The 25,026-nt window shown below is 50.5% G+C and overlaps 1 protein-coding gene across 2 annotated transcripts in view; it reads left to right on the plus strand.

Moving 5' to 3' along the window:
• Lzts1 (leucine zipper tumor suppressor 1) overlaps positions 1 to 18,818 on the plus strand; it is a 51,348-nt gene extending 32,530 nt beyond the window's left edge. For both annotated transcript variants that reach the window (XM_048442780.3, XM_048442781.3), the window contains exons 2-4: positions 9,156 to 9,633; positions 11,511 to 12,308; positions 15,326 to 18,818. In XM_048442780.3, coding sequence (XP_048298737.1) covers positions 9,289 to 9,633; positions 11,511 to 12,308; positions 15,326 to 15,970 — 1,788 coding nt within the window. In that variant the 5' untranslated portion in view covers positions 9,156 to 9,288 and the 3' untranslated portion in view covers positions 15,971 to 18,818. The remainder of the gene's footprint in view (positions 1 to 9,155; positions 9,634 to 11,510; positions 12,309 to 15,325) is intronic.
• Positions 18,819 to 25,026: the final 6,208 nt, after the last annotated feature.

Below are 25,026 nucleotides of genomic sequence, written 5' to 3' on the forward strand. Positions count from 1 at the left end.
TATTTTGGCTCCCAGTTGGAGGGTTCAGTGAGGCCTCATGAAGCAATCCACCTTCTTTCTTGCTCCTTATGGGATGGGGCAATTGGGTTGCGTATCCGGGTGGGAAAGAGGGAGAAGGTGGCTCCCCGGGCTGTGTGAAGGGCAAACCATGGCAGCCGCAGCCTGAGACAGCTGTCGCATTGCATCTGCAGACAGCAGGGGAGACGGACAACACTGGTGCTTAGCTCACTTTTTCCTTCTCACATTGTCAGGGATCCTAGCCCAGGAAATTGTAACGGGCACATAACCCAGGCCAGAACTCTCTCAGATGCATGCCCCCGGGGCCTTTGTCCTAAAGCCTGTCAATTCACAGTTTCTGCCATCACGTCTGCCAGTGCTTTCCTTCCTTAATTTTGGTCAACATATAGCTATACAGTTTCCTTTGTTGGGGGTGATGGCTGGAGTTGCTATCAGCTGTGGTTGTCTGACAGGCAAGGAAACGGAGATCCTGACTGATAATGATTCTTCTACTGGATGGGAGTGAGTCTATCTGTGGTCCGTTGTTGGGCGCAGGTGAGGTATGCGGTAATGTGGGCCTGATGAGTGGAGCAGAATGGCTTCTTCCTGTGACTGCTGGTCCCTGTCAGCCAGGAACCACAGTGAGCAGAGGCCAGAAAGTGAAATGCGGGCTGCAGAGGTGGCATGAGGCAGAACCCGAATAAGCTCAGGTTCCCAAATGCCCAGCCTAGCACCCGTCCGTTGTGTGGCTCCTCACAGAGAACACCTGTCCTTCGCACTCTGAAGCACAGGGCTAGAAATGGCGACCTGACCAGACAGCCTGTTCCGCAGGGTGTCGGAGAGATGGGCAGACAGCTGCAGTCTGAGCATCACCTCCTCCACACACTCATGCAAAAGTGTTTCTAAGAAGGTCTCACAGACATGCTCTTTGTTCCATCTGATGGCTGCAGAGTTGCAGAGATCCTTCTGATTGCAGATTCTTTACCCTCAGGGCTCCGCTCACCTGTCCGCAATGATGGCATCTCTTTAAAAAAGACCCAAGTCACCGGACTCTGCCCTGCCATAAAGTGACTGACCCTGCCCTTGCCTTCTTGTGACTGGGTGTGATTTGGGGGCTTTGGGTGTCATCTTCCTGCCTTCCCTCTTGGCTAAACAGGGGCTCAGGTGTCAGCTGGCCTGGAGGGATTCACCTAAAGACTGGAGGTTTTACAACCTAGATAGCTTTCAAGACCTCAATAGAAGAAATTTAGAAAAACTCTCATGGGTGTGCCAAAGTTGTCATATATAGGAGAGTTTCGTCAACACAATGGCTAGGTTTGAGCAGAGCACATTTACAATGTGAAAAACAGCTCGCTCCCTAGAGATGTACCCAGGCAATAGGCAATACTAGCCAGCTCCTTGCCCCCCTGTGATCTAAAGGAACATCAAGTATAGGAGGTGAAGCTAACCAGCATAGCATTTGTGAGGACCATACAGCATTAATATAGAATATGGTAAAAATGCTTTATGATCCAAAAATGTTCCTGTCAAATTCATGGGACTGGCTTCCCTTGGGGAGAGAACTTGGGGTAAGGGTTTGGGAAAAATGCAGGATGGGGTGTTCAACTCTGCCATGTTTTATTTCCATAATCAACATGTCAGCATTTAATAATTGTCAATACTTTGTGGAAAGCTTGAGCTGTTCTTTTTTTAATTATAAGATTCATTTCCTGTGAATTAATTTTCTGTGAATGTGTGTTTTGCGTGTGTGTGTGTCTATGTGCGTCTGTGCGTGTGTGTCTGTGTGTGTGTGTCTGTGTCGCGCTGTGTGTGTGTGTGTGTGTGTGTGTGTGTGTGTGTGTACTTTGAGCACCCCTTGGTGCTCTAGGGGGTCAGAAGAAGGTATTGGATCCCTCAGACCTGTAATCACAGGCTGCTGCAAACCACGATGTGGGGTTCTGGGAACTGAATCAGGCCCTCCAGCAACAAAACGAGCTCCTAGCCTCTCCAGCACTTGAATTAGTTGTTAGGATTTCAGATGTAAAAGCCTGTGTTAATATAGGCATGAAACACAAGAATGCAGGTTGCAGAGTAGATTGCCAGGTGCCCGACCAGCCAAGTAGACACAGTATCCTGAGCACTAAATACCTGGGAGTCCCATCCCCATCTTATTTCCTTGAGATAGGGCCTTGCTGTGTAGCTCAGGCTGGCCGTGTAGCCCAGGCTGGTCTTGGCTCAGTCTCCTGAGGAGTACACCGCCATGTCTGGCCTGGACATTGCTTTGGAAGTCAGTCTCAAACACATCCACATCTTGGGAACTAGGGCAGCAGAGCCTGAAATTGTGAGGGGACTGAGGTCGTGTCACTCATTTTCTACGCTTTGTCACCCTGTCCTTGCTCCCATTTCCCATCTTCCCAGTCCCCGGAGGGAAACAGCAAAGTCAAGTCCATAAGCCAAGGCCAGACTTTCTCCCCCAGAGTTCATGTTGGAGTGTGTGTTCACGTTTTTGATCAATCAAAGATCAGGCACTTGTGGACAAGGAACCTGGAGAAGTCTTATCCAAGAGGTTATAGGGTGCATCTTTCTCATGAAGGAGATAGTAATCTATTTATTTAAATTTTTTTTCATTTTTGCATACCAACCCCAGTTCCCCCTTCCTCTTCCCTCCCCCCCCCCTTTCTACTCCCTCCACTCTTTAGAAGAGGTAAGGCTTCCCTTGGAAAGTCAACTAAGTCTGGAATACTAAGTTGAGGCAGGAGCAAGCCCCTCCTCCCTGTATCAAGGCTGAGCAAGGTATACCACCAAAGGGAATGGGCTCCAAAAAGCCAGTTCATGCACCCAGGCTGCCCTTCCCCCTCCCCCCTGGCAACAGATCAAGCCACATAACTGTCACCCACATTCAGAGAGTCTGTCTGGTTCCATGCAGGATTCCCCAGCTGTCAGTCCAGAGTCCTAAATTTTTAAGAAGTCTTAAAAACACAAAAGCGAACCAAATTCAGCCTCATGTTGTGTTTGGAAAGTGAGCCCAGGGAAGACTGAAGGCTGGGCACTCATGAAGGTGTTGGTCTCTACCTGCGTCCACGTTTTGGTCGCTTCAGAAACATGGGACTTCACATGCGGGGGCTGTGTGGGGACCCTGTAAGGGGACTGCAGCACCGGGTACTTCTCACGTGAACAGCATCTGTGACAGCTGTTCCTGAAAACAGTAAGGGGTCTGTGGCCTTGCTGTGAGAGCCAGACCAGAAGCCAGTGTTCCTACCTGCCTCACCTCCTCCAGCCAAGACCCCCGGTGTTCCTACCTTCCTCACCTCCTCCAGCCAAGACCCCGGTGTTCCTACCTACCTCATCTCCTCCAGCCAAGACCCCGGTGTTCCTACCTGCCTCACCTCCTCCAGCCAAGTCCCCCCGGTAAAAGAAGTAGTTAATAGAGCAAAAGAAGGCAGTGGGGTGGGGGAGAGCCAAGGGGGAAGCTAGGCTGCTCCTCCTGATCTTGTGACTTCGCTGGCTGTGTGGGAAGAGAATAGGGATAAGAATGCATGGATACCCAGAACCTTTCCCCGAGGCCTAAAGCACGTTATGGACTAGGGCCAACTCCTTTGCCCCATGGGAAGGGGGAGCATAGGTTTGGAATTCAGACAAACCCCTTCCGACACCATGCCTCTCCTGCTACTTTTTGGAGCGGATAAAGAAGAATGTTATTGTCACATCTGCTTCAGCCCTGATTTCCTTTGGAGATGACAGTGTAGAACAGGAGTGGAGACAGAGCCATCCTCCTCTTCCCACCTAAGGGTCAAAATCGAGGGCTTTGGTTATCTAGCCCATTTCCTGTACTACTGCAGTGAGTGAGTCCCAGCTCAGTGCAGGCTGGACCTGGAGGAGGGGTGAATACTAGCCCTGTGGTGGAGCAGGGATAGGGAGGTCCTGAATTTCCCAGTAGGGATTCTGAGAGTCTGAGGCTGCTTTGGGGCTCCTGTTCTCTTTGGAGTTCCTCAGACATGACATCTGCTGCTAATTCGGACTCAGCTGTGATGTTCCTAAGAGCGCGTGCAGCCTAGGCTTCCTAACCATACTCACAGTGCGCCCCCCACCCCCACCCCGCACGAATCTCTTGGGTTATATGGCTTCCCTTGGTCAATGAAAACTTGTTTCCCAGACATGGGAAGATGTCCTTAGAGGAGAGAGCCATCAAGTCTGATGGGGCGGGTGAGAATAAGACTGAATTATAGCCACGTCTGCTGGAATGCTCTCTAATTGATGGTGGAGTAAGTCTGGACGCTTAAGGAGTGTTAAGCTTGGTTACAAGTGAATCCCAGAGAAACCCTGAACTTTACAGCTCCCTGGATGTTAAGACCTGAGGGTGTATGGACCAGAGCTGTCTGTCCTTTGTCCACCCCTCCTTTTACTCCTAATGCTCTGTGTTTTCTCCCAAGTCTGCATGCCCAGCATGAAACCGTGCACAGCAAGTCATCCAGGCTGCCGCTCAGGGCTCCTGGAACCTTCCTGGTATTTGTACTTAAAGGAAATGAAGGTGTGGCTGAAGGCTCTGGTCCTTGTTTTTTCCTCTAGGTTCTCTCTCAACCTTATTGACCACTGGTGCAGGAGCTAATCAACTCTGAGTCTACATCCCAACAGCATGTGATAGCATGGATCTGTGTTTATCTGGCAGATGGTGATGTGCAAATCTAAGGTCAAAGGCTCCATTGCTCAGTGGTGAGCTGACTGAGGCCACAACATTACAGTAGCTCTCTGACCTGCTGACTAATCGCCCTCAGTTTTGTTCTGGGAGCCACAGATACAAAGTATTTGTTGCCACAGAATTTGGACAAATGTGCAATAAACTACATTTTAAAGTAAGCATACTGTGGGCTAACGGAGTTATTAGATGGAAAATAGTGTTTGGTGGCAGAACACAGTGGAGGAGCTGAACTTGTCTAGGGTAACAGGAGATGAATTGAGAGTAAAGAGTGAAATACATAGAACCATATGAAGGTAGATAGGCCAGCAGCAGGGGAGCATGTCCTAAGCGGACAAAGCCTCTTGCGCTCAGTGCACAGAGAGAAGCAGTGCGGCTGTGGCTGTGGATGTCAGTGAAGGACGCAGGATATGGAGTGCAGTCTTACTTTTTACTGTGAGAATGATGGGAAGCCTGGAAGGTTTTGCACTGTAGACACTCAGGGTTTGTGATGTGTGTAACGAACAAAACGGAAAGGCATTGGCCATCTCACCTCTCATTCAAAAGCACATTTGGTTAGTATGTTTATCCTTTACCTTCCCCATTGCTGCACTACAGTGCCTGACAGAAGCAACGTACAGGAGGAGAGGAAGGCTACCATCACCTCAGAGTTTGAGAGGGTCACAGCCTAGCGAGGCAGGAAAAGCTTGGTGGCCAGAGGGGCTCTTCACAGTTTTTGGTTTTCGGTTTTGTGTGTGTGTGCATGTGCATGCACATGCTGTGTATATGTTCACATGTATGCAGGCACACAAGTATGTAGGTGCACATGTATCCATATGTACACGGAGGCCAGATATTGATGGCAAGCATCCTTCTTGTCCACACTCTCTACCTCCCTATTTTGAAACAAGGCCTCTAACTTGAACCTTGGACTTGTTAATTCCAGTCAATTTACTCTGAGGATCCTCCTGGGCACTAGAACTGCAGGTGGGTCACCATGCTGGCCCTGTACTTCTATGGGTTCTGGGAATCTGAATTCCAGGCCTCCCTCTTGCATGGCAAGCACTTTATCCGTGGAGTCACATTGGCAGCCCTGCCACTCACGTCTTGTGGATCAGGAAGCAGAGAACTCTGGGTGAAACTAGAACTGGCTATGGCCCTCTTTCTTTACTCATATGGCCCTGTCTCTGCCTGTTAGATCTCCATCTAAAAGTTTCCACAACTTCCCCAAACAGTGCCACCAGCTGGGGACCAAGTATTCAAACACATATGCTTGTGGGAACCCATTTGCATTCAGACTTAAGACACACATGCCCCGTATTGTAGATACACTTCATCTGTCACGGCTTTTGAAGGCACCATGCTGTCACAGGCTTCTGTTTATTCTAGATACATCTGTAGGGCACATTTCCTGTGCCGAGCATCACACTGCACTCTGAAGCATGCTTCAATCTTCCTGCAGTTCCTACTTAAGTGTGGACATTTCAGTCAGGCTTGGTGGTTCACCTGCCATCTCAGCATTTGGGAGAGTAAGACAGGAGGATCAACGTGAACTTGAGCACAGTCTGGGCTATCTGGTATCAAACCAGCCAGAGCTACATAGGAAGACCCTAAAAACAATAAATATTTTTGCTTTGTAATAAAAAAAATGGAGAAGTTGGTTTTCATATTGAAATCTTTCTCCGTCAAAGCCAGGGGTCTGGCCTTACCACACAGCATTGTATAATCCTCACAAATGTACACTTGGTGTGCAAGAAAGGAGGGACCACCTTCCCAAGTGGTGTAATGGGAACAGCAAGATGGCTCACCGGGTAAAGGCACTTGCCACCAAGCCTGAGGTCTTGAGTTTGATCCCAAGAGTTCACAGAGTAGAAGAGAGAACCCAGTTTTAAGTGACGCAATGTGCAGAATGCAGGAGGCGCCCCGACCAGAAGTCCTCCTGTGCGTGGACAGCCTCCGCTCGTCTTCCTTCCTGCCTCCTGAGCTTGCTCTCAGAACCAATCCTCAGGCTTGTCTTTCTGCACACTAACATCTTTTCCCTGTAAATGTGCGGCTCCCGTGCCTTCCCTCACTGCCTGCCGCCTTCTCCATCAAACGCAGGTACCCAACAGTTTCCATAGCAGCTTTCACAAACTTAAACCAAACCCCTGCTCTTCAGCTCAGCTCCCCTAGGGTTGCTCAGCTTGTGGTCTTTGTTAATTCAGTGAGTGACAAATCCCTGCTTCTGGCTGCTCCATAAAAGAACATTAACAGTTTAGAAAATTAATTCTTGAAGTTATTTATTTGCTTTTTCTCTTTATTTCTCTCTATATTTCTTCTGTGTGTGTGTGTGTGTGTGTGTGTGCATGCACACACATACTCATGTACATGCTAGAGATGGTTAGAATCTGGGTCCTTGTGCATGCTAGGTAACTGCCCTACTGTTAATAGGATTTTTAAAAAAAAGCTTGGGGGGGGGGGCTGGAGAGATGGCTCAGTGGTTAAGAGCATTGCCTGCTCTTCCAAGGGTCTTGAGTTCAATTCCCAGCAACCATATGGTGGCTCACAACCATCTGTAATGAGATCTGGTGCCCTCTCTGGCCTGCAGGCACACGTGTAGGCAGATATTGAATGCATAATAAATGAATAAATATTAAAAAAGAAAAAAGCTTGGGCTTTGGCAGCCCCAGTAAGCTAGGCTCTGCCATCCATCCCCAGTATGCCAATTAAAGGAACCAGCTCTAGTGAAATTAGTCCTTGTGGATGTGCTGGGAAGGGACTGGTGAGGAGTGGTCTCCTTCTTAGTCCATCTTCAGAGTCACTGGTCTGAGGCTTGAACTGAGGGTAGGGGGATGCATAGTTAAGTAGTACCGGTCAAGGTGTGGTCCCTTCCATCGTCCATCGTAGACTCAGTCTCTACTGCAGGATGCTCCTATAAGTTGTCAGAACTGGGTAAAATCTGCGAAGCAGCACCCCCTCTGGCTGTCAGGAGAGCTGCAGATCCTGCCCCCAAGATTCCTAGGGAAACTTTTATTTTTTGAGATCATTTTTTTCAGTGTGTCTCTGGAATACCATCTCTGTTGCCAGGGCAGTCATATTACCAATGAGCTACCTCCTCCAGCCCTCCTTCCTCCAAGACTCCCCCCTCCCCCGGCCCTTCTTACCTTCTCTTTCTTTCACTCTATCAAATCCTTTTTGCAAATCCTATCAGAGCAGCCTTGAAATTACAACGAAAAGTTCCCAGCCACTCCAGCCCAATTGAATAGTCACTCAAACAGCTGAGCCCCCACCCCCACCCCGCAGCATCCCCTTTATTGGGCTGTCACCATGCCCTTCCATAGTACAGGACATGAAATTGTCCCTTGCTTACGTTCCTTCTTTCTGTCTCAGGAAGCGTCCTGCTCCCTGGACCTACCTGTGAGCTCTCTCTTGCCAACCCGGTGGCTGTCCAGTCAGGATGGGTTCCCAGATGGTCCCGTGCAGCAAGCTCTCAGGCCTTTGCCCTTATAGCTCCTTAAAGCTTTGTCCTCCCAGATTCCCATGGCCTGTTTCTCAGTTTCTTACGATCTCTTCTAATGCAACTACGACAACATCACTGTTGCTATGACAGAAGGCCAAAAGCAGAATAATTTATAAAGAAGAGAGGCTGAGCCACAGTTTTCAAGACGTTCAAGAAGGGTTGGGCATTCATATCTGGTCAAGTCTTTCTTGCTGTGGAGAAGGTGGTCTTTAGCCCCACCCCTGGGAGGATTGTACAGGGCAGCACATTTCCAGATAGAACAAGTGTCCACCTGTGTCTCTTCCCTGCTCCTCCTCCTCTTCCTCCCTGTTCCCTTCTTCTTGCCTAAGAAGACAGGTTCTTACTATGATGAAACCTAGGCTTTCTCTGTCTTTAATTTAATATGCAGCCCAGGGTAGCCTTGAATTCTCCATCCTCCTGCCTCTACCCTCTAAACTGGAATTATAGGTGGGTGCGGTCACCCCTGGATTTACTTCCTTTTACAGAGCCACTAATGCCATCACTAGGCTCCTTGCATCATGATCTCATCTAATCCTAGTGAGTTCAAATCTCATTCCCAAATGCCGTGAACATATGACACTGGAGACTGAGTTTTTAAAACATAAATACTAAGGGATTCATCTAAACCTTAGTACTCCCTGGGCATACAGAACTCTGCCACTGTCCCCCGCCCACACCCCAATACACACATAAACATCCTGATTTCTCTTTAGCATAGTACTTGAAACGGGTCCTGTGGATTAGGTATGGGCTGTCTCTCCATAAGACACTACATATAGAGCCCATGATCCTGTGCAGTATTCAGCTTCCCCTGGGAGCCCAGAGCAGAGAACGGTGCCCCCCTCTGGCCTGCTCATGTCATCAGAATGATAGAGATGCTCACAGAAGTGGATCTGGCACTGACTGACACACTTATCTACCATCCAGGTTCCATGGTTAAAATAACTCTCCTGAAATCATCATAACGATGCTGTGTCTAGATCTATGACCTCCTCCGTCTCTTTCCAGGTCCATGGCTTGTCCAGGCTCTGAGAGGGTTCTGCTCTGACCACAGTCCCCTGGCTGAACCAGGACTACATTTTGCTGCTACAGTGTCTTCAGGTCCCTGTTCTACCCTGCAGGCCCTTAGCCAAGCGTCGCCATGGGCAGCGTCAGCAGCCTCATCTCGGGCCACAGCTTCCATAGCAAGCATTGCCGTGCCTCACAGTACAAGCTGCGCAAATCCTCCCACCTCAAGAAGCTCAACCGGTACTCGGATGGGCTGCTGAGATTTGGCTTCTCCCAAGACTCGGGACGTGGCAAGTCCAGTTCCAAAATGGGAAAAAGTGAAGACTTCTTCTACATCAAGGTCAGCCAGAAGGCCCGAGGCTCCCACCGCCCAGACTACACAGCCCTATCCAGTGGGGACATGGGGGGCCAGGCTGGGGTAGATTTTGATCCAGCCACCCCACCTAAGCTTCTGCCTTTCTCCAATCAGCTGGATATGGTAAGTGAGGTTCTTTGACAAAGGTGTTTGGGGGTGTTGGAACAGGATGAGAAGTAATAAGGATGAGTACCTGATCTAAGTGTTTAAGCCTTCAAGAGGCCAGAACAGAGAGGTGAGAGTGTTTGGGCCTCACTGCAGAAATCAAAAGTCTATCCCTAACCTAGAAATCTTAGTTTTCCCTGCAGCAAAGGGCAGAGGGGAATCCAAACCTGCCTGGGCTCTGCTGGGACATAATCTGGATGAGGATTCTCACTCGTATCCCTGCCCTACCTGTGGTTGGCTTCCAGGTCCCCTTGGTTGGAGAAGGGCTCTGAGATTTTGTTATCGAATGAGTAAGGATGCCCACAAAGAGCCCTAGGTGTTTAGAGACCTTGCCTGCAACAGCTCAGGCTTCCATGAGCCTCACTAGTGCACACTGGAAGCTAGCCAGCTTGTTTCAGCTCCCATGCCCACTCTACAGCACTCAATGACTAAAACACAGGTTAAATGCCCCTTATCCGAAGTGCCTGGGAACAGGAGTGCAGACATTTCAGGGTGGTTTCTTCAAGTCTGTGAAATGTTTGCATGGAGCTATCTAAGCCAACCGTCGTTTGTTTCCTATGTGCCTAACACACAGAAGTGGAAGATGATTCTATAATATTTTTAAATAATTTATACACAAAACAAAATTTCCAGGTGTGCAGACTTCTTCCACTCTCGGCATCTTGTCTGGACTCAAAGCCTTGCGGATTCTGGAGCATTTCAGGTCTGAGATTTTAGGACCAGGAATTCTCAGCCTAGATTGAGAAGGATGCCTGTGTTTGCTCAGAGCTTTCTGAACAAACGCCTTGGGAAAGGCACAGCCCTCCGTGGAGGGCCACTGCACCAGAAAGGATGCTATTCCAAATGATCTTCTTGGACTCTGAGTGGTGATTGACAGTCGTGCTAGGCCCATTGGAAGAGGAGGAGGGGAAGGAGGTGCTGAGCTCACACAGCCTGCAGTCCTAACTGAACCACACCCCGGTCCCCATCTAACATCTGCAGCGGGCTGGTACCAGGTGGCAGTGAGTGCTCGCACAATGCGTAGGCCATAACTGAAGACGTTCTTAGGTATAGAGGTAGTGTTTGTTTGTTTGAGACAGGGTCTCATTATGTGGCCCTGGCTACCCAGAACTCACTATATAGAACAGGGTGGCCTGGAACTCACAGAGATCTGCCTGCCTCTGCCTCTCAAGTTAAATGACAAAGGTGTATAACATCATACTGGGCCTTAGAGTACTTTCTTCTTATTATTTTTAAAGATTTGGTTTTTTTATTTATTTGTATATGAACCTTTGCCTACATGTTATGTATGTGTACCATGTATGTGCCTGGTGCCCACAGAGGCCAGCCAGAAACATGTGTCAGATCCCCTGGAACCGGAGTTAGAAAACAGTTGTGGGCCACCTTCCGCGTGTGGGGAATCAAATCTAGGTCCTCAGGAAGAACTGCCTATGCTCTTAGCTGCTGCCTCCAGCTCCTTCCCTCAGAGGGTTTCTTAGGAACTGTGGGCTGAGGTGGGTGAGGTAGCTGAGCAGTTGGGAGCTTGCCAGCAAGCCTGACAACCTGACTTCCACACGCTGGAAGGGGACAACTGACCCCTGTAAGTTGTCCTCTGACCTCCACATGCATGCTGTGGCATGTGTGTACACACACACATACTCACATGCACACAAGAAAGGTGTTCTATGCTCAGCTGGTCCAGAGCAAATGACAAGGTTTGCCATGGCTACCAACCAAGAAGGGTTCACTTGGGGTCTGAGCTCAGCATACTCACAAGGATGGAATATGTGCACTCGAAGTGAGCAAGATTAATGTGGGACGGACACTCAAGCGTGTGTGTTCCTTTGTTTCCCCAGAGCTCAGACAAGGGGCCAGCGAGGCCCACTGCCTTCAAGCCTGTGCTGCCACGGTCCGGAGCCATCCTGCATTCGTCACCTGAGAGTGCCAGTCACCAGCTTCACCCCATGCCTCCAGATAAGCCCAAGGAACAGGAGCTAAAGCCAGGCCTGTGCTCAGGGGCACTGTCTGACTCAGGCCGGAACTCCATGTCTAGCCTGCCCACACATAGCACCACCAGCAGCTACCAACTGGATCCTCTGGTCACCCCCGTGGGGCCTACCAGCCGTTTTGGGGGTTCAGCCCACAACATCACACAGGGCATCATCCTTCAGGACAGTAATATGATGAGCCTGAAGGCTCTGTCCTTCTCTGATGGCGGCAGCAAGCTGGCTCACCCCGGCAAGGTGGACAAGGGCTCCTCGTGTGTGCGCTCCCCGCTCTCCACGGACGAGTGCACCATCCAGGAGCTGGAGCAGAAGCTGCGGCATAGGGAAACTGCCCTGCAGAAGCTCCAGCGCAGTTTCGACGAGAAGGAGTTTGTCTCGGGTCAGCCCTTCGAGGAGCGGCCCAGGCGCCCCAGGGACGAGCTGGAGTGCCTGGAGCCCAAGGGTAAGCTGAAGCCGGCCTCCCAGAAGAGCCAGCGCACACAGCAGGTGCTCCAACTGCAGGTGCTCCAGTTGCAGCAGGAGAAGCGGCAGCTGCGGCAGGAGCTCGAGAGCCTCATGAAGGAGCAGGACCTTCTGGAGACCAAGCTGAGGTCCTACGAGCGGGAGAAGACGAACTTCGCCCCTGCACTCGAGGAGACCCAGTGGGAGGTAAGACTGCACTGGTCCTGCCTGGGCTGCCGACAGTGACCACATCTGCATTGCCGACCCAGACCGACCGAGTGCTCGGGCCTGGGCTGCTAAGACAGCTTTATGGCTAAGGAGGGAACTCTGGAATGAACTGGCGTGGGGAATGCCCTGAGTCAGTTCCATGATTCTTGCTCCTTCCGCCGTCATCCTCATGGTTCCCAGTCACTGAATTTGCTAGCCTAGTTTTTGGCGGGAAAGTCAAAACCCAGACAAGGGAGGAGGCTCAGCCAGCCAGGCTGCTGTAGGGCCGACCCGACTTCTGGGAGACTAGACGGGAAGCACAGTCACACCGGTGTTTGCTGGATATGAGGACCCTAGAGAAGGAATTGGGTCTATTTGGTGCTGGGGGGGGGGGGGAGTGGCCCTAATTAGTGTCATGACTGGCAGGTAATCAGTGAGGGAATTGCCCCTACTTGCTGAGGTGTATTCAGCTTCTACTTGATCAGCTGAGATTTAAACCTAGGGGGAAAAGAAAAAGGGCAGAATAGATACATAGTTGCATTTTGCGGGGACAGTTTTGTTTTGTACTGGAGCTTAAACCTAGGACCTCACCTTTGCTAGGACAACACTCCATCACTGTGTATTTCTTCAGCCCTTCAGTCCTTTTGGAACGAGTTCTTTGAGCCTGGCCTGGCTGTAGAGCAGAGTCCCTTCATGCATCCTGTGCATCGGAAAGTAGCTTTGCTCCCTGAGCAGCCCCCACGGCCCAGGCAGGTAGGCAGGCAGGGTGTGTGTACATTAGCGCGGCCCAGGCAGGCAGGCAGGGTGTGTGCACATCAGCGCGGCCCAGGCAGGCAGGCAGGGTGTGTGCACATCAGCGCTGTGGCTCACTCCCGAAGTGTCTATGGGAGGAAGGACAGCAGGCTTCAGGCCTGGACGGGGTCACCCACCGTCAGCGGCATAGCCCTGACTGCTGCAGCTTCCTGTCCTTGCCCTGTGAAATGACAAGTAGTCACAAAAGGGGTGAAGAAAGGGACCTGTTGTGCATCTCAGCGATAAGTACTGAGTGCTGGCCTTTGTCACTCATCCTGGTGGTCAAGACTGGAACTAAGTTGGATATTGCAATGATCTTGTTCCTACGTTGGCTAGTTGGGACACTTAGCAAAACAATAAAAAATAAGTAATAAATAGTGACAGAAACATTGCCATAAACCCATCTAATTTACAGGGAGTTTAGGAAGCGCCATGTTCTTCTGTCTAATCCTTATAACCATATTATGAGGTAGATGTGTTACAGTTTTTCAGTTTATAATTGAGGAAACTGGCACACAGATTAGTTACCATAGCAAATAGCTGGCCAAGGGACTTGGCTAACCTCTGAGACATGTGGCAGACTGGTCCTAGGATTTACCTGTGAAGCTGCGGACTGGAAGTTCTCATTTTTATTACTTATTTGAGTGGTGGGAATGTGCATGCTGTAGTTCAAATGTGGAGGTCAGAGGTCAACGTTCCAAAGTTGGTTCTTTTCACCGTGTGGGTCCCAGGGACAGAACTCAGCTTGTTGGAGACAAATGCATTTACCCTGGGAGTCATTTCATGGAGTTCACACCTCTCATTGCCTGTTGGCTCCATGCTAATGTGTGCCAACCTCACCTGGTGCATAAGTGATCCCACCAGGATTCACAGCTCGTGCTCCAATGTGACTGTCCTAACTCCCTCCATCAAACTAGTATAGGCTTGGCATGTTCCTCAGCTTTTCGTCATCATAACAAAATGCACAAAACATGCAATTCGTGAAGAGGGAAGGTTTGTTTTGGCTCACAGTATTGGAGCTTTTGCTTTATGATCAATCAACAAACAGACTTGCTTTGGCCTGTGATGAAGTAGCATGTCATGATTGGGCCATGGGGCCATGCAACTGTCGGGAACAAAGAAGGGACCAGGATCCCACAGTCCTCTTCAAGGGTCAATGGCCTGAGCGTTTTCCTCTGCGCCTTACTCCTAAGAGGTTCTACTGCCTCTGCAGTGTTACCACACTGGAAATCGGGCTTTAACACATGGTCTTTGGGAGACAGTCAGGGTCTGGACTTGACCTTGTCAAGAAATTCAGGTTCTAGCTGTGTGTGGTGGCGAGGCTAAGCGTTCTCCTTTACATTGGTCAGTGCTTGGCTGGGAGCAAAGGGGAGCTTTACTGGGAGAGGGAAATGGAAATACAGCAATGATGTCTCCAGTTTTGTTCCAGTAGTTCATTCTGGAGTGCCGAGCCCTAGCCTTCAGTCACTAGGCTTCCTCTTTGGGCGGGAGCAGGTCCCTGGTGGATACCAAACTCGGAGCTTCATGCATATGAGTCATGTCATGCACTTTTATTTTCTTACTTTTTCTTTTCTTTCATGCTTTCTTAGAGTTGGGGGGGGGGTTATCTGAGACAGGCTTGATAGGTGTAGGTTGGTGTGTACCACGACTTCAAACCATGCCATGACCCTAAGTAATGCTTATGATCCCCAAAGTGATAAGACCCCAGCGCCACAATGATCTGACTTCATTGTGTTCTTGGCCCAACTTTGATGGCCAATGATTGTTAACTGGATGGAGAAGCCAGGAAGAGAGGAAGACCACAGATCATCATTTGGCAGATGTGATCTGGGCACTGCCTGTGAGCCAGACTGAGTGGTTAGCCTTTGGGGTGCAACAGGGCAAAGTGAAATGGTCTCACCCCAGAGGTGAAAGCAGGTGTGGGTACTTGCAGGAGCAAGGTTTCAGTATTTGTACCTGGAGCAGTGGACAGAGGAAGACATTGATTATGGAATTGCATATAGCCTGAGGTATGGGCAGAGACTTGGATGTGGAGCCTGAACTGGAGATGAGGTAGGCTTGGAAATGAAAGCAAGAAAAGTAGATTGTCTACATGCACAAGAACTGTGTTAAAGGCACCCTGTCAGGAGCACCCTGTGCCCTTTAGGAGAGGGAGATGTCACCTGGGTTAGGTGCCAATCACCTCTGGCGCCGGGTCTCACCCTTTCTCACCTCACCCTTGGCAGGTGTGCCAGAAGTCAGGCGAGATCTCCCTTCTGAAGCAGCAGCTCAAAGAGTCTCAGATGGAGGTGAACACGAAGGCCAGTGAGATCCTCAGTCTGAAGGCACAGCTGAAGGACACCCGGGGCAAGCTGGAGGGCATGGATCTGAAGACACAGGACTTGGAGAGCGCCCTGCGCACCAAAGGGCTGGAGCTGGAGGTCTGTGAGAATGAACTGCAGCGGAAGAAGAACGAGGCGGAGCTGCTGCGAGAGAAGGTGAACATTCTGGAGCAGGAGCTGCTGGAGCTGCGGGCCCAGGCGGCCTCCCTGGGGCCTCTGGGGGTGGGGCCGACTTTCTCGGAGGACATCCCTGCTCTGCAGCGGGAGCTGGAGCGGCTGCGGGCTGAGCTGAAGGAGGAGAGGCAGGGCCATGACCAGATGTCCTCCGGCTTCCAGCACGAGCGGTTAGTGTGGAAGGAAGAGAAGGAGAAAGTGATTCAGTACCAGAAGCAGCTGCAGCAGAGCTACCTGTCCATGTACCAGCGCAACCAGCGTCTAGAGAAGGCCCTGCAGCAGCTGGCCCGTGGGGACGGGGCAGGGGAGTCCTTTGAAATTGACCTGGAGGGAGCTGACATTCCCTATGAGGACATCATAGCCACTGAGATCTGAGGGGCTGCCTAGGGGAGGGATGGTTGGGGACTGGATCCCAGAAGGCCGGGAGGTCTGAGCCTGTTCAAAGAGGCATTTTGAGCGCCTCTGAGAGACGTCACCTCTGGGGCCCAGACTCAGGAGTCCCCAGTGGTGGAGACGTAGTCTTTCCTCTCCTCTTGCCTTTTCCAATCTAACTACCCCTGCTGCTTATTGGACCTTGATCTCTGAACCCCAAGCGCCCGTGGATGTGTGTTCAGGGGGCTTCCTGTGCTGGTTGATGTTTCCCTCCACTTTGGTCTCATTCACAGTAGAGGTAAAGGCACTCCATCAGGGGTGGGGACATCTGCCATAGGCCAAGTGGCCACCCAAGGACAGAAACATCTTCCCTGTCACCCCAAGCCCGTCATCCCCTAAGCATACGGGGATGTCTTGAGATAGAAGCCATGCGTAACCAGAAGCCTTGGACACGCTCCTCACTACAGCCTGTTCTTCTCCGACTGCAAAGGTGGAGGAGTTGGGTTGCCACACGGTTTAGCCAGCAAGCCATGGGAGGAGAGGGTGGATGGACAGTCCTGCATTACAGAATCTTCATGGGTCTCACAGAGCTCAGAGAGAGAGGTGAGGGGAGAGAACCATGGCCCACAGTGGGATTCAGAGTCTAAATGAGGTGCACAACCCCTCCACCCCCAGTGGTCACTCCGTTTAAAGCCATAGATATTGGGGTCCCAGGTGCAGTACATGGAAATGATAGACAGCATAGCTTCACTCCCATTCCAGGGGAGCCTCCTATTTGCTACAGCCGAGGCCAAGGCAGGGTCTTCGCCGAATGGTTCAGTTGGCCAGCTGCCAATATGGAACCCCGTCCCCCCCAACAGAGGCTCTTGCTTGGGTCCAGAGTAGCTCATCCACTTAGGTAGTGTGCCTGGGAGCGAGGCGCTAGCCTCCCTTTCCTACAGCATCTTCAGAACTATGCTAGAATTCTGTAGAGGCTGGGCGGGGTTATCAGTGTAGTCCAGGCAGGCAGAGCAGGGACAGGGAACATACACAGAGCCTCCATGTGGAGCCCTACGCGGTAAAGATTCAGTCTGGAGAGCAGCACGTGAACCCGCGGGAGCCTGGACTTGTCTTCTGCTAGAAGCAGAGGGAAGTACAGTCGCTTAGTTCAAGAAATTATCGTCTCTCCCCTCCCCCCTCCCATTCTGTATTTTCCAAGGCAAGCCAGATTAAGCAGGCAGCCAGGCTGCTCCATATTCTATTTTTGGTTCTTACCACAGCTGTTGTCGGTAGGACACCCAGCCATGTGCTGCCTGGTGGGCGGGACCCAGGGGATGGGAGATGGAAGGGAGGGTCTGGGTGCTTGGCAGTCCAGGAGCCAACTCTAGTTCTACGTTCTACCTCCCGAATGCTGGCCGCTGCAGTTCCTGGTGGACCCCAGCCCCCCGACCTTGGCTTTCTGTGGACTTTCTGCCCTTCCTAGTGTCTGCAGGGTGGGTGCCTCCCCCCTCCCCTAGATGGCTCAGCTGTCTGATCCCGGGGTTAGGCTTGGCCTCTTCAGCTGACTTCCAGTGTCACCCTGTCCTCTGGTCTCCCATAGCCACACGCTCAATTTAAACCTGGAATTGACAGGCCAAAGATGACACCTCCCGCTTGCAGGATCATAACCTCCACTAAGGTTCATAGCCCAGTTTAAAAAAAAAAGTTCCTGTTCCCCCAGCCCTTCGTTCTCTACCGGTCTGTGCCTTGTTTGAGTCCTTCACATTGAGACTGTCCAACAGAGGGAGCGCAAGATGGGGGTTAGCTGCCTCTCCTTAGACGGTAGGACTCCACCTTCTGAAAGAACAGCCAGAAGCCCAGTGCTGTGCCATAGAGTTCTTGTTCAAAGGGAAGTGGGTGCCATGCCTGGGCCAGGCACACAGGCAGAGACCTTGCACTCTGTATCTGTGCTGGGTGCCTTCTACTCACAGGGAGTTCTTCCCGCGACACTGCCCAGTGACCCTGCTCCAAGTCATCTTTGAGACCTTTGTCTGGGATTTACCCAACAATCAAGGTGGCAGACACCCATTCAAGACTACTAAGAGCCCACGATCCCAGGGTAACTCACGATACGTGTAACCCAGTAGCCTTGCCTTCCTGTGGCCTTCCTTTCCATCTCTGCCCTAAAGCATTCTGTCTGTGGTCCGTGCCCGCGTTGAGAGGCTCAGGTTGGACAGCCATTGAGTAGGGCTGGGATGTGTGGATTCAAGGCAGACAACCAGCCTGCCATGGGCTGTCTCTCAGATCCAGGCGTTCCCCAGAGATGCCTGGTCTGGGAATGCTGCTGCCCTCTGAAGGAAGCCAACATGGCCTTGCAGGAAGGGCCTGCTTCATGTCTTGCAATCCCAGACTCCCATGGGGTACCTCCACGCTCAGTTCTGTTCTCTCTAGGTGCGCTTGAGCTTCAGCAGGGGACCAACCATTTGGAGGACTTAGCATCTCTCCTCTGAGAGACACTTGCTGGCCCTCTTGTCCCTGACTTCAGCCTGACTGTGTCTTGCTTGAGAGAGATGTCCAAGGGAAAGCCAGGCTGGACCAGGGATTTCCCTAGAACCTGAGCTCTCCTCAGATGCCACATAACAGACCACAGCACCCTTCGGTGGCACCTGCTTTCCCCTTTGACCACTCTGGAGCCCTTGGCGGAGGCTGGCTTCTGAGGGGCTGGCATTTTGAAGACTGTGTACATAGTTATTTTTCTCTCCCTTGTTTGTGGTTTGCTTTGCTCTTGATGGCTTCATTTTGTTTTATTTTTGAAGTTCTTTGTTGGCCCTGTAAACTATTTCTGGTAATTTTATGTTTTTATTTATGAATAAAGAATGCCATTTCTCATGTCTTCAGAGTCACTCTTGTCTCCTGAAGCTAATTCCTGTCCCTCTGCTATAATGTGGCAGGCAGCTCCCGCGGACCTCTCCCTTTGGAGCCAGAAAGGCAATGTCCCTCTGTGCCAGCTGGGGTGGTCCTCACTTAGAGGCCTTGAGGAAGGTACCTCTGTGACCTGGGAAACCCTGCCTTCACTAGTCTGGTGACCTTACTTGTGATATGTGTTTTGGGCTGATCCAGAGGAAGGAGGGAGGGGACCAGGGGCCAGTGACTTCAGAAGCATGCCCCCTCCTAACCCCAGTCTTTCGCCTCCTCTCTCTGTCAGCTGCTCATCTCATAGGCAATATTTGGTCTATTATATATGGCCTTTTGACAAGGGGACTGGGGTAGCAATTTTTGCCACTCTTCCAGGCCCCTAGATGGGGATGCAGTCACCACAGCTGCCATCTGTCCTGTCTGCCTGGGATTAACTATTCCACTTAGTTCACCTTGAACATTGCCTGTTTGGGGTTCAGATCCTAGGCCCAAAAGATAGCCAATATGGTGACAGGCGACAGAAGGGTTACACAAAGAGAGAATTAAAGGCCCACGGGAATGAAAGAATGCCTCTGGGGAAGGGAAGGCCATTAGAGGCTGATGGTAAGGAAGGGGGCCAGGTCCTCCTCCTAGACCCAGCTAGGAGTGTGCTACTCACAATAGCCCAACTAAAACAAGCCATTCTGGATGACTGGCCCCTCCCCGTCCCTGGGGGCAGACCCAGGGGAATTAGGCAGGAGAGCGGAGCTGCCAACTTTAGCATATGCTTGGAAGTCTTGGCAGCTTCCACTTTAACATTCTTGAAAGCTCTGGGCTGCCACGTCAGAAACCTCTTATTCTGCTGGAGAAAGAAGGTAGCTGATCCCCGCATCCCAGCTAGGACCACCCAGGACCCAGCCAAAGTAACATGCAGAAGAGGTTTGTTTAGAGACCCTGCCAGCATCAAGACACCCCAGAACCATGACACGTAAAAAGTTTCAAGATTTATCTATTTTTATACACAAAAGCTGCCCCACTGAAGAGAGGCAGCGAAGTGGGAGCAAGGATGTCTCCCCACACCACCTCCTCATCCCTTGCTGATCCAAACAGGAGAGAATGGAAGAGACAGAGTTCTCTTCTGAGAACTAGCAGCTCAGCCTGCACAGACAGCACCCAGAGGCAGCAGATATTGTTATGCAAATGCATTAAACCCTGTGCAGTGCGGTGCGAGGAGGGAGTGGACCAGTCCACACCAGTCCATGACCATCTCCTTCAGCAACACGTACTTAGTCCATTCTGGAAGGTCATGCTCCTCCCAAGGTTCTCCCCAAGTCAGGTGTCGCCTGCCTCTGTTTCCAGAGTGCTCAGATCAAAGTCACGGGCCACCACTCCTAGCACTCAGGAGGCAGAGGCAGGTGGCGTTCGAGGCCAGCTTGGTCTACATAGTGCACACTGTATAGAGGGCACTTGGTCTATGTAGTGGGCACTATGTAGCCAGCAATGTGTCTGAAAGGGATGTGGCAAGGCCATTGGTACAGGAAAAGGAAAACCTTCGCTTGGATGTCTCCTCAAATCCTTTGTCTTGAGAATCTCTTCTCTCAGAGCCTGAGGAGACAACTGCCTATCGAGGGGAGCTGCAGCTCTCCGCAGTCCCCACCGGGGTAACCTATACTCTCACTTGCCTTCCATCTAAAACTAGCTCTATCATCTGATAGCCGTTGGAAAGCTGCAAGCATCACACGTGTTCGTCCACACATGAAAGCGGAAGTCTTGTGAAGTGATGCAGTCCTTGCAGTGATGCTGCAGTCAACATGGCTTCTTTGCTTGTTTCTAGGTAAGTGAATTTAAAAAAAAAAAACAGATGTAAGCACTGAGGATGAATCGCATACACGAGGCACATGCTCTCCCACTGAGATTTACCCCAGCCTTCACTGGGTAATTTGACAATGAAATGTTGGGCTTCAAGCAATTTATCCATACATAGTATTGCTATTGTTTGCTTGGGGAGGCATTAGTCACACTATGCAGATGTTGTTTTAGCTTGCTGTACAATCCATACTTCCTGCACAGCTCTGTTCTGCCAGCCTTGCCTTACACATTGGAAGCAAGTCAGTTAGCCGGCACTCTCTCATCTCCCTATCCAATCAGATCCTGGATCCTGTAGGTCCCGCCCATTCCTTAAAGCTTGTCCCCCTCCTTCCTACAACTATTGGTCAATCAGAGGTTATCAAGGAGTCAAAGAACATTTCAGTATCCTAGACACTTGGAAGTATAGCCCCCTCTCTATAGTAGATGTAAGCAGAGACTGCTTTTATTTTCTAACCGCCCAGACCCAAACTATATTAATTACAACACTGTTTGGCCAATGGCTCAGGCATATTCCTAGTTAGCTTTTACATCTTAAATTAACCTATCTCTATTAATCTATGTATCTCCACAAGGTTGTAGCTTACTAGTAATATTCTGGCATCTTTCTCCTTTGGCAGCTACATGGTGTCTGCCTGACTCTGCCTTCTCTCTCCCTGCATTCAGCTTAGGTTTCCTACCCTGCCATAGGCCAAAGCAGCTTCTTTATTAGCCAATGGTAATAAAACATTTGCAGCATACAGCGGGGAATTCCAGATCAAGTAGATATATGAAGACAAGGTCCAGATCTCTGGATGGTTTCAAGGTCAAAGAAGCTGGTTAACTGTAGATCGGGTCGCCTTGGCCCCATCCCACGACTGACTCCATTCATTCTCTGACCCTATTCTAAGACCTTTAACCCCCTGCTGTGAAGGCTCCTTCCATCACACCTTTTCTCGATACCTCAGTGGCTGCCACCATTCTCACAGCCCTCTCAGTGTTCTGTAAGGTCTTCCTGCTTTCCGAATCTAACATGTATCATAAACAACAAGTATGAGGGTCAAAATATTCCCTAAAAGGGATTTCATCAGCCCTGAGGGATTTCTCTCAATCATCTGCTCTTCAGTCCTGCCCCTCTCAGGATCTGGGTTGGCTGCTCTCACCTCTAGACTGGTGCTGAGCAGTGTGACATGAGTTACTTAGCCTCTCTGTGACTCCGAGGGTGGCTGAACCATTAAATGTGATAACTGCTCTCTCAAGTATTCCTTTGATTGTTCTCACCACCACAGAGTGTTAGTGCAATCACTGCTGCAGGGCCCGAGGAAGCCCAGCCACACCGATGCTCCTGTCGCTGCTCAGTGTCTCTCAGAGAGAACAGATATTCTCTTCTCCAGCATCCTGCAGTCTTCTCTCTCTGCTCAGTGTCTCTCAGAGAGAACAGATATTCTCTTCTCCAGCATCCTGCAGTCTTCTCTCTCTGCTCTCAAGTCTAGAAGACCGGTTTGGTGGGGACAAGGCTCTAGGTGACAGGGTATAGGTGAGAGAAGAAAAGAACAAAGAGGGACTTGCTGCGGGGGGGGGGGGGGGGGAGAAGATCAGTGCAAGTTAGTGACATGTGACCTAACTCAAAGCAGCAGCCTGTGCCAAAAATGAGACGATCAGAACCCTCACTCACCACCACCCTGAGCACAGTTTCCCTCCCTGCTCTAATATTTTAGCTCTACCACACAGTGCCAGCTTGAGCTCACGTGCGCGCACACAAACACACACACGTACACTCTAAGCATACTCACATGTACACACATAAGCACAAACACACACAGAGACAGAGCATACTCACATATGTACACGCATACACACACACACTGAACTACCCACATACACATATACACACACACACTCTGAGCATACTCACATGTACACACAGAGCATACCTACATGCGTGCGCATGCGTGCGAGCGAGCACACACACACACACACACACACACGTGTTTCATTTGCCTCCATTGCACCTGATTGAGAGCTAAGAAACTCATGACAAAATTTGTAATCAGTGGCAGGTGAAGCAAATCAAATTCTTCATTCTAAAAGATAACAGGGTAATATGCCTGCATGGCTTGTCACTCAGATGGCGCCCTCTTGGACTACAGGGCCACATAAAGTGGAATACAAAGCCGGGAGTTCCCAGCTCAAGTGGAACTCTCCAGCTCAACAAGTGGGGCTGGGGTGGGCACTGTTAGCATTCACCAAAATGATGATGGACGCTGTCTGGCTGAGGCTGGGGGGATTGCCCAAGGCGCGTACTTGCTTTTGGGCCCTCCATCCATTTTCCATTAAAGAGAGGTGGGGTATCCTTGTTGATCCAGTCCTGTGGTTGAGCCACAGCACCAGGCCTGCTCCCTTGCTGGCGGCAGAGTTGGGTCTATGCACAGTGAAGGGGGGGAAGGCAATGTCCAGCGATGTTCAAGGTCACTTAGTTTTCTTCCCCCTCCCCCATACTCATCAGAGTGACCTGAAGTGTTCCTGAGCCACCATCTTCTGAGTCCTGAGAAATGTCCCAGTGGAGCTACAGGCCTTGACATGCCTTGACATGCCTTGCCGGGCTTTCCACCATCCTGGAGGTACAAACTGCCACATAAAGGAACCCAAGGATATCTCTCCAAGCCTCCACTCTGTAGACAGTGAAGGTCAGGCTCTTTGTGGATGGAGTCCTCAACCACTGACAACTCCGACAGCCCTATCAGATGGGTACCAGCCCTACTCTGTGGGGTTAATGCTTTCTAGGGACATGTTGGCTCTGGAGCCCACCTGGCTGGGTCCCAAAGACCAACTTAGCGAGCAGAACGGGCCACAGACATGCCAACTGGCCAGCTCTGAATGGGAGCTGACATCACAGAGAGACACAAACTATAAAGAAAACCAAGTCCGGTCCCCAGTCCAAAGTCCTGCTTCTGCTCCCTGCCATCTGTTCACCAAGGAAATGGGAGTTTTGGGCACCGTCACAGGGGACAGCTTTGATGTGTCATAGCTAGGCAGGGATTTTCCTTCTCATAGATTGCCAGGGGTCCAGCCGCACGAGGACAAGAAAACCCTGTTTTCGAATCACGCCTTGCACTCAGGCACCCCATGCACACATTTGTACACACATGATGAAAGTAAATCAGGTTTATTTGGCTGTCTTAAGTAAAGGCTGAAAACTGGAGTAGACGAGGAGGTGGTGCATATTTTATTGCGTGTGTAAAGTGTGAATGTGTCGCGTATGTGGTTGTGGGTGACTGAGTGTGCGTGTATGTTTGTGGGTATGTGTATTATGCAGGGGCCCACAGAAGTGGGTCCGCTCTACCTTGACTGAGGGTTTAAGCTTACTCTTGCTCTGTCAAGGTTGTTGACAAGAGGTCTGACTGAGGACATGGCTACAAGAAAATATCTTGACCTAGGGTGTGTTCACTTGGTGTTTTGGTGTTATGGCCCACAGAGGTAGATCCGTTCCTCCCTGACCAGAGAATTCAAGCCTATTCCTGCTTCTTCAAGGATATGACAGGAGGTTTGACCCAGGGAGTGGCTACCTACAGGATTCTTGGTTTAAGGTGTAGCTGCTGCGTGTCCTGCCTAAACAGAAGAATGCTTAACTCAGGATATAGTGGTTTGAGGTTCCTTTGTCCTTTGTGTCATGTTAAAGCAGCCTTTTGCCTTCTTCCCCCGATTTTTGGACTGGGGTTCATAAGCATGAAAATAGACCTGGGTGAATTCAGTGTCTACTGGATTGCCTTCCCGGTTCTGCTGTGTCTCTGTTCCTTTCCTTTCTTGTCTCTGCTGCTCCCCTCTAATGTTTCTAACCTACGCACCCCTACCCTGGAACGTGCAAATCCCGTCGAGCCTGGACCCCAACAGACGTCACTCCAATGTGCAGCCACGGCAGTATTAGTTCCTTTTCTGTTGCTGTCATGAAACACCATGGCCTCAGTGACTGATGAGAGAAGTTACTGGACTTAGGTTGACTTAGGACAGAAGGTTGGCCTCCTTGCTAGCAGGGGTAACATGGAAGCGTGTGAAAGGCATTGCATCTGGAGAAGCAATCTGAGCTCACATTTTGAGCCACAAATAAAAAAGCAGAGACATTAAATGGAAATAGCACATCTTTAAACTCTCAAATCCTATCCTGATGTACCTCCTTCAGCAAGAAGCCACCTCCTAAGCTTCCCCCTAAGCACAAACAACTGAGAACCAGGTATCCTAAGACTATGGGGTACATAAATCATTCAAACCACCACAGTATGTGTGTGTTTAGATGTATGTTATGTGTTTAGATGTATATATGAATGTGTGTGGGATATATATATATATATTGTGTGTGGATATCT

This window comes from Myodes glareolus, chromosome 23 (genome assembly GCF_982192425.1).
Source record: "Myodes glareolus chromosome 23, mMyoGla1.1, whole genome shotgun sequence".
NCBI classification, from domain to species: Eukaryota; Metazoa; Chordata; class Mammalia; order Rodentia; family Cricetidae; genus Myodes; species Myodes glareolus.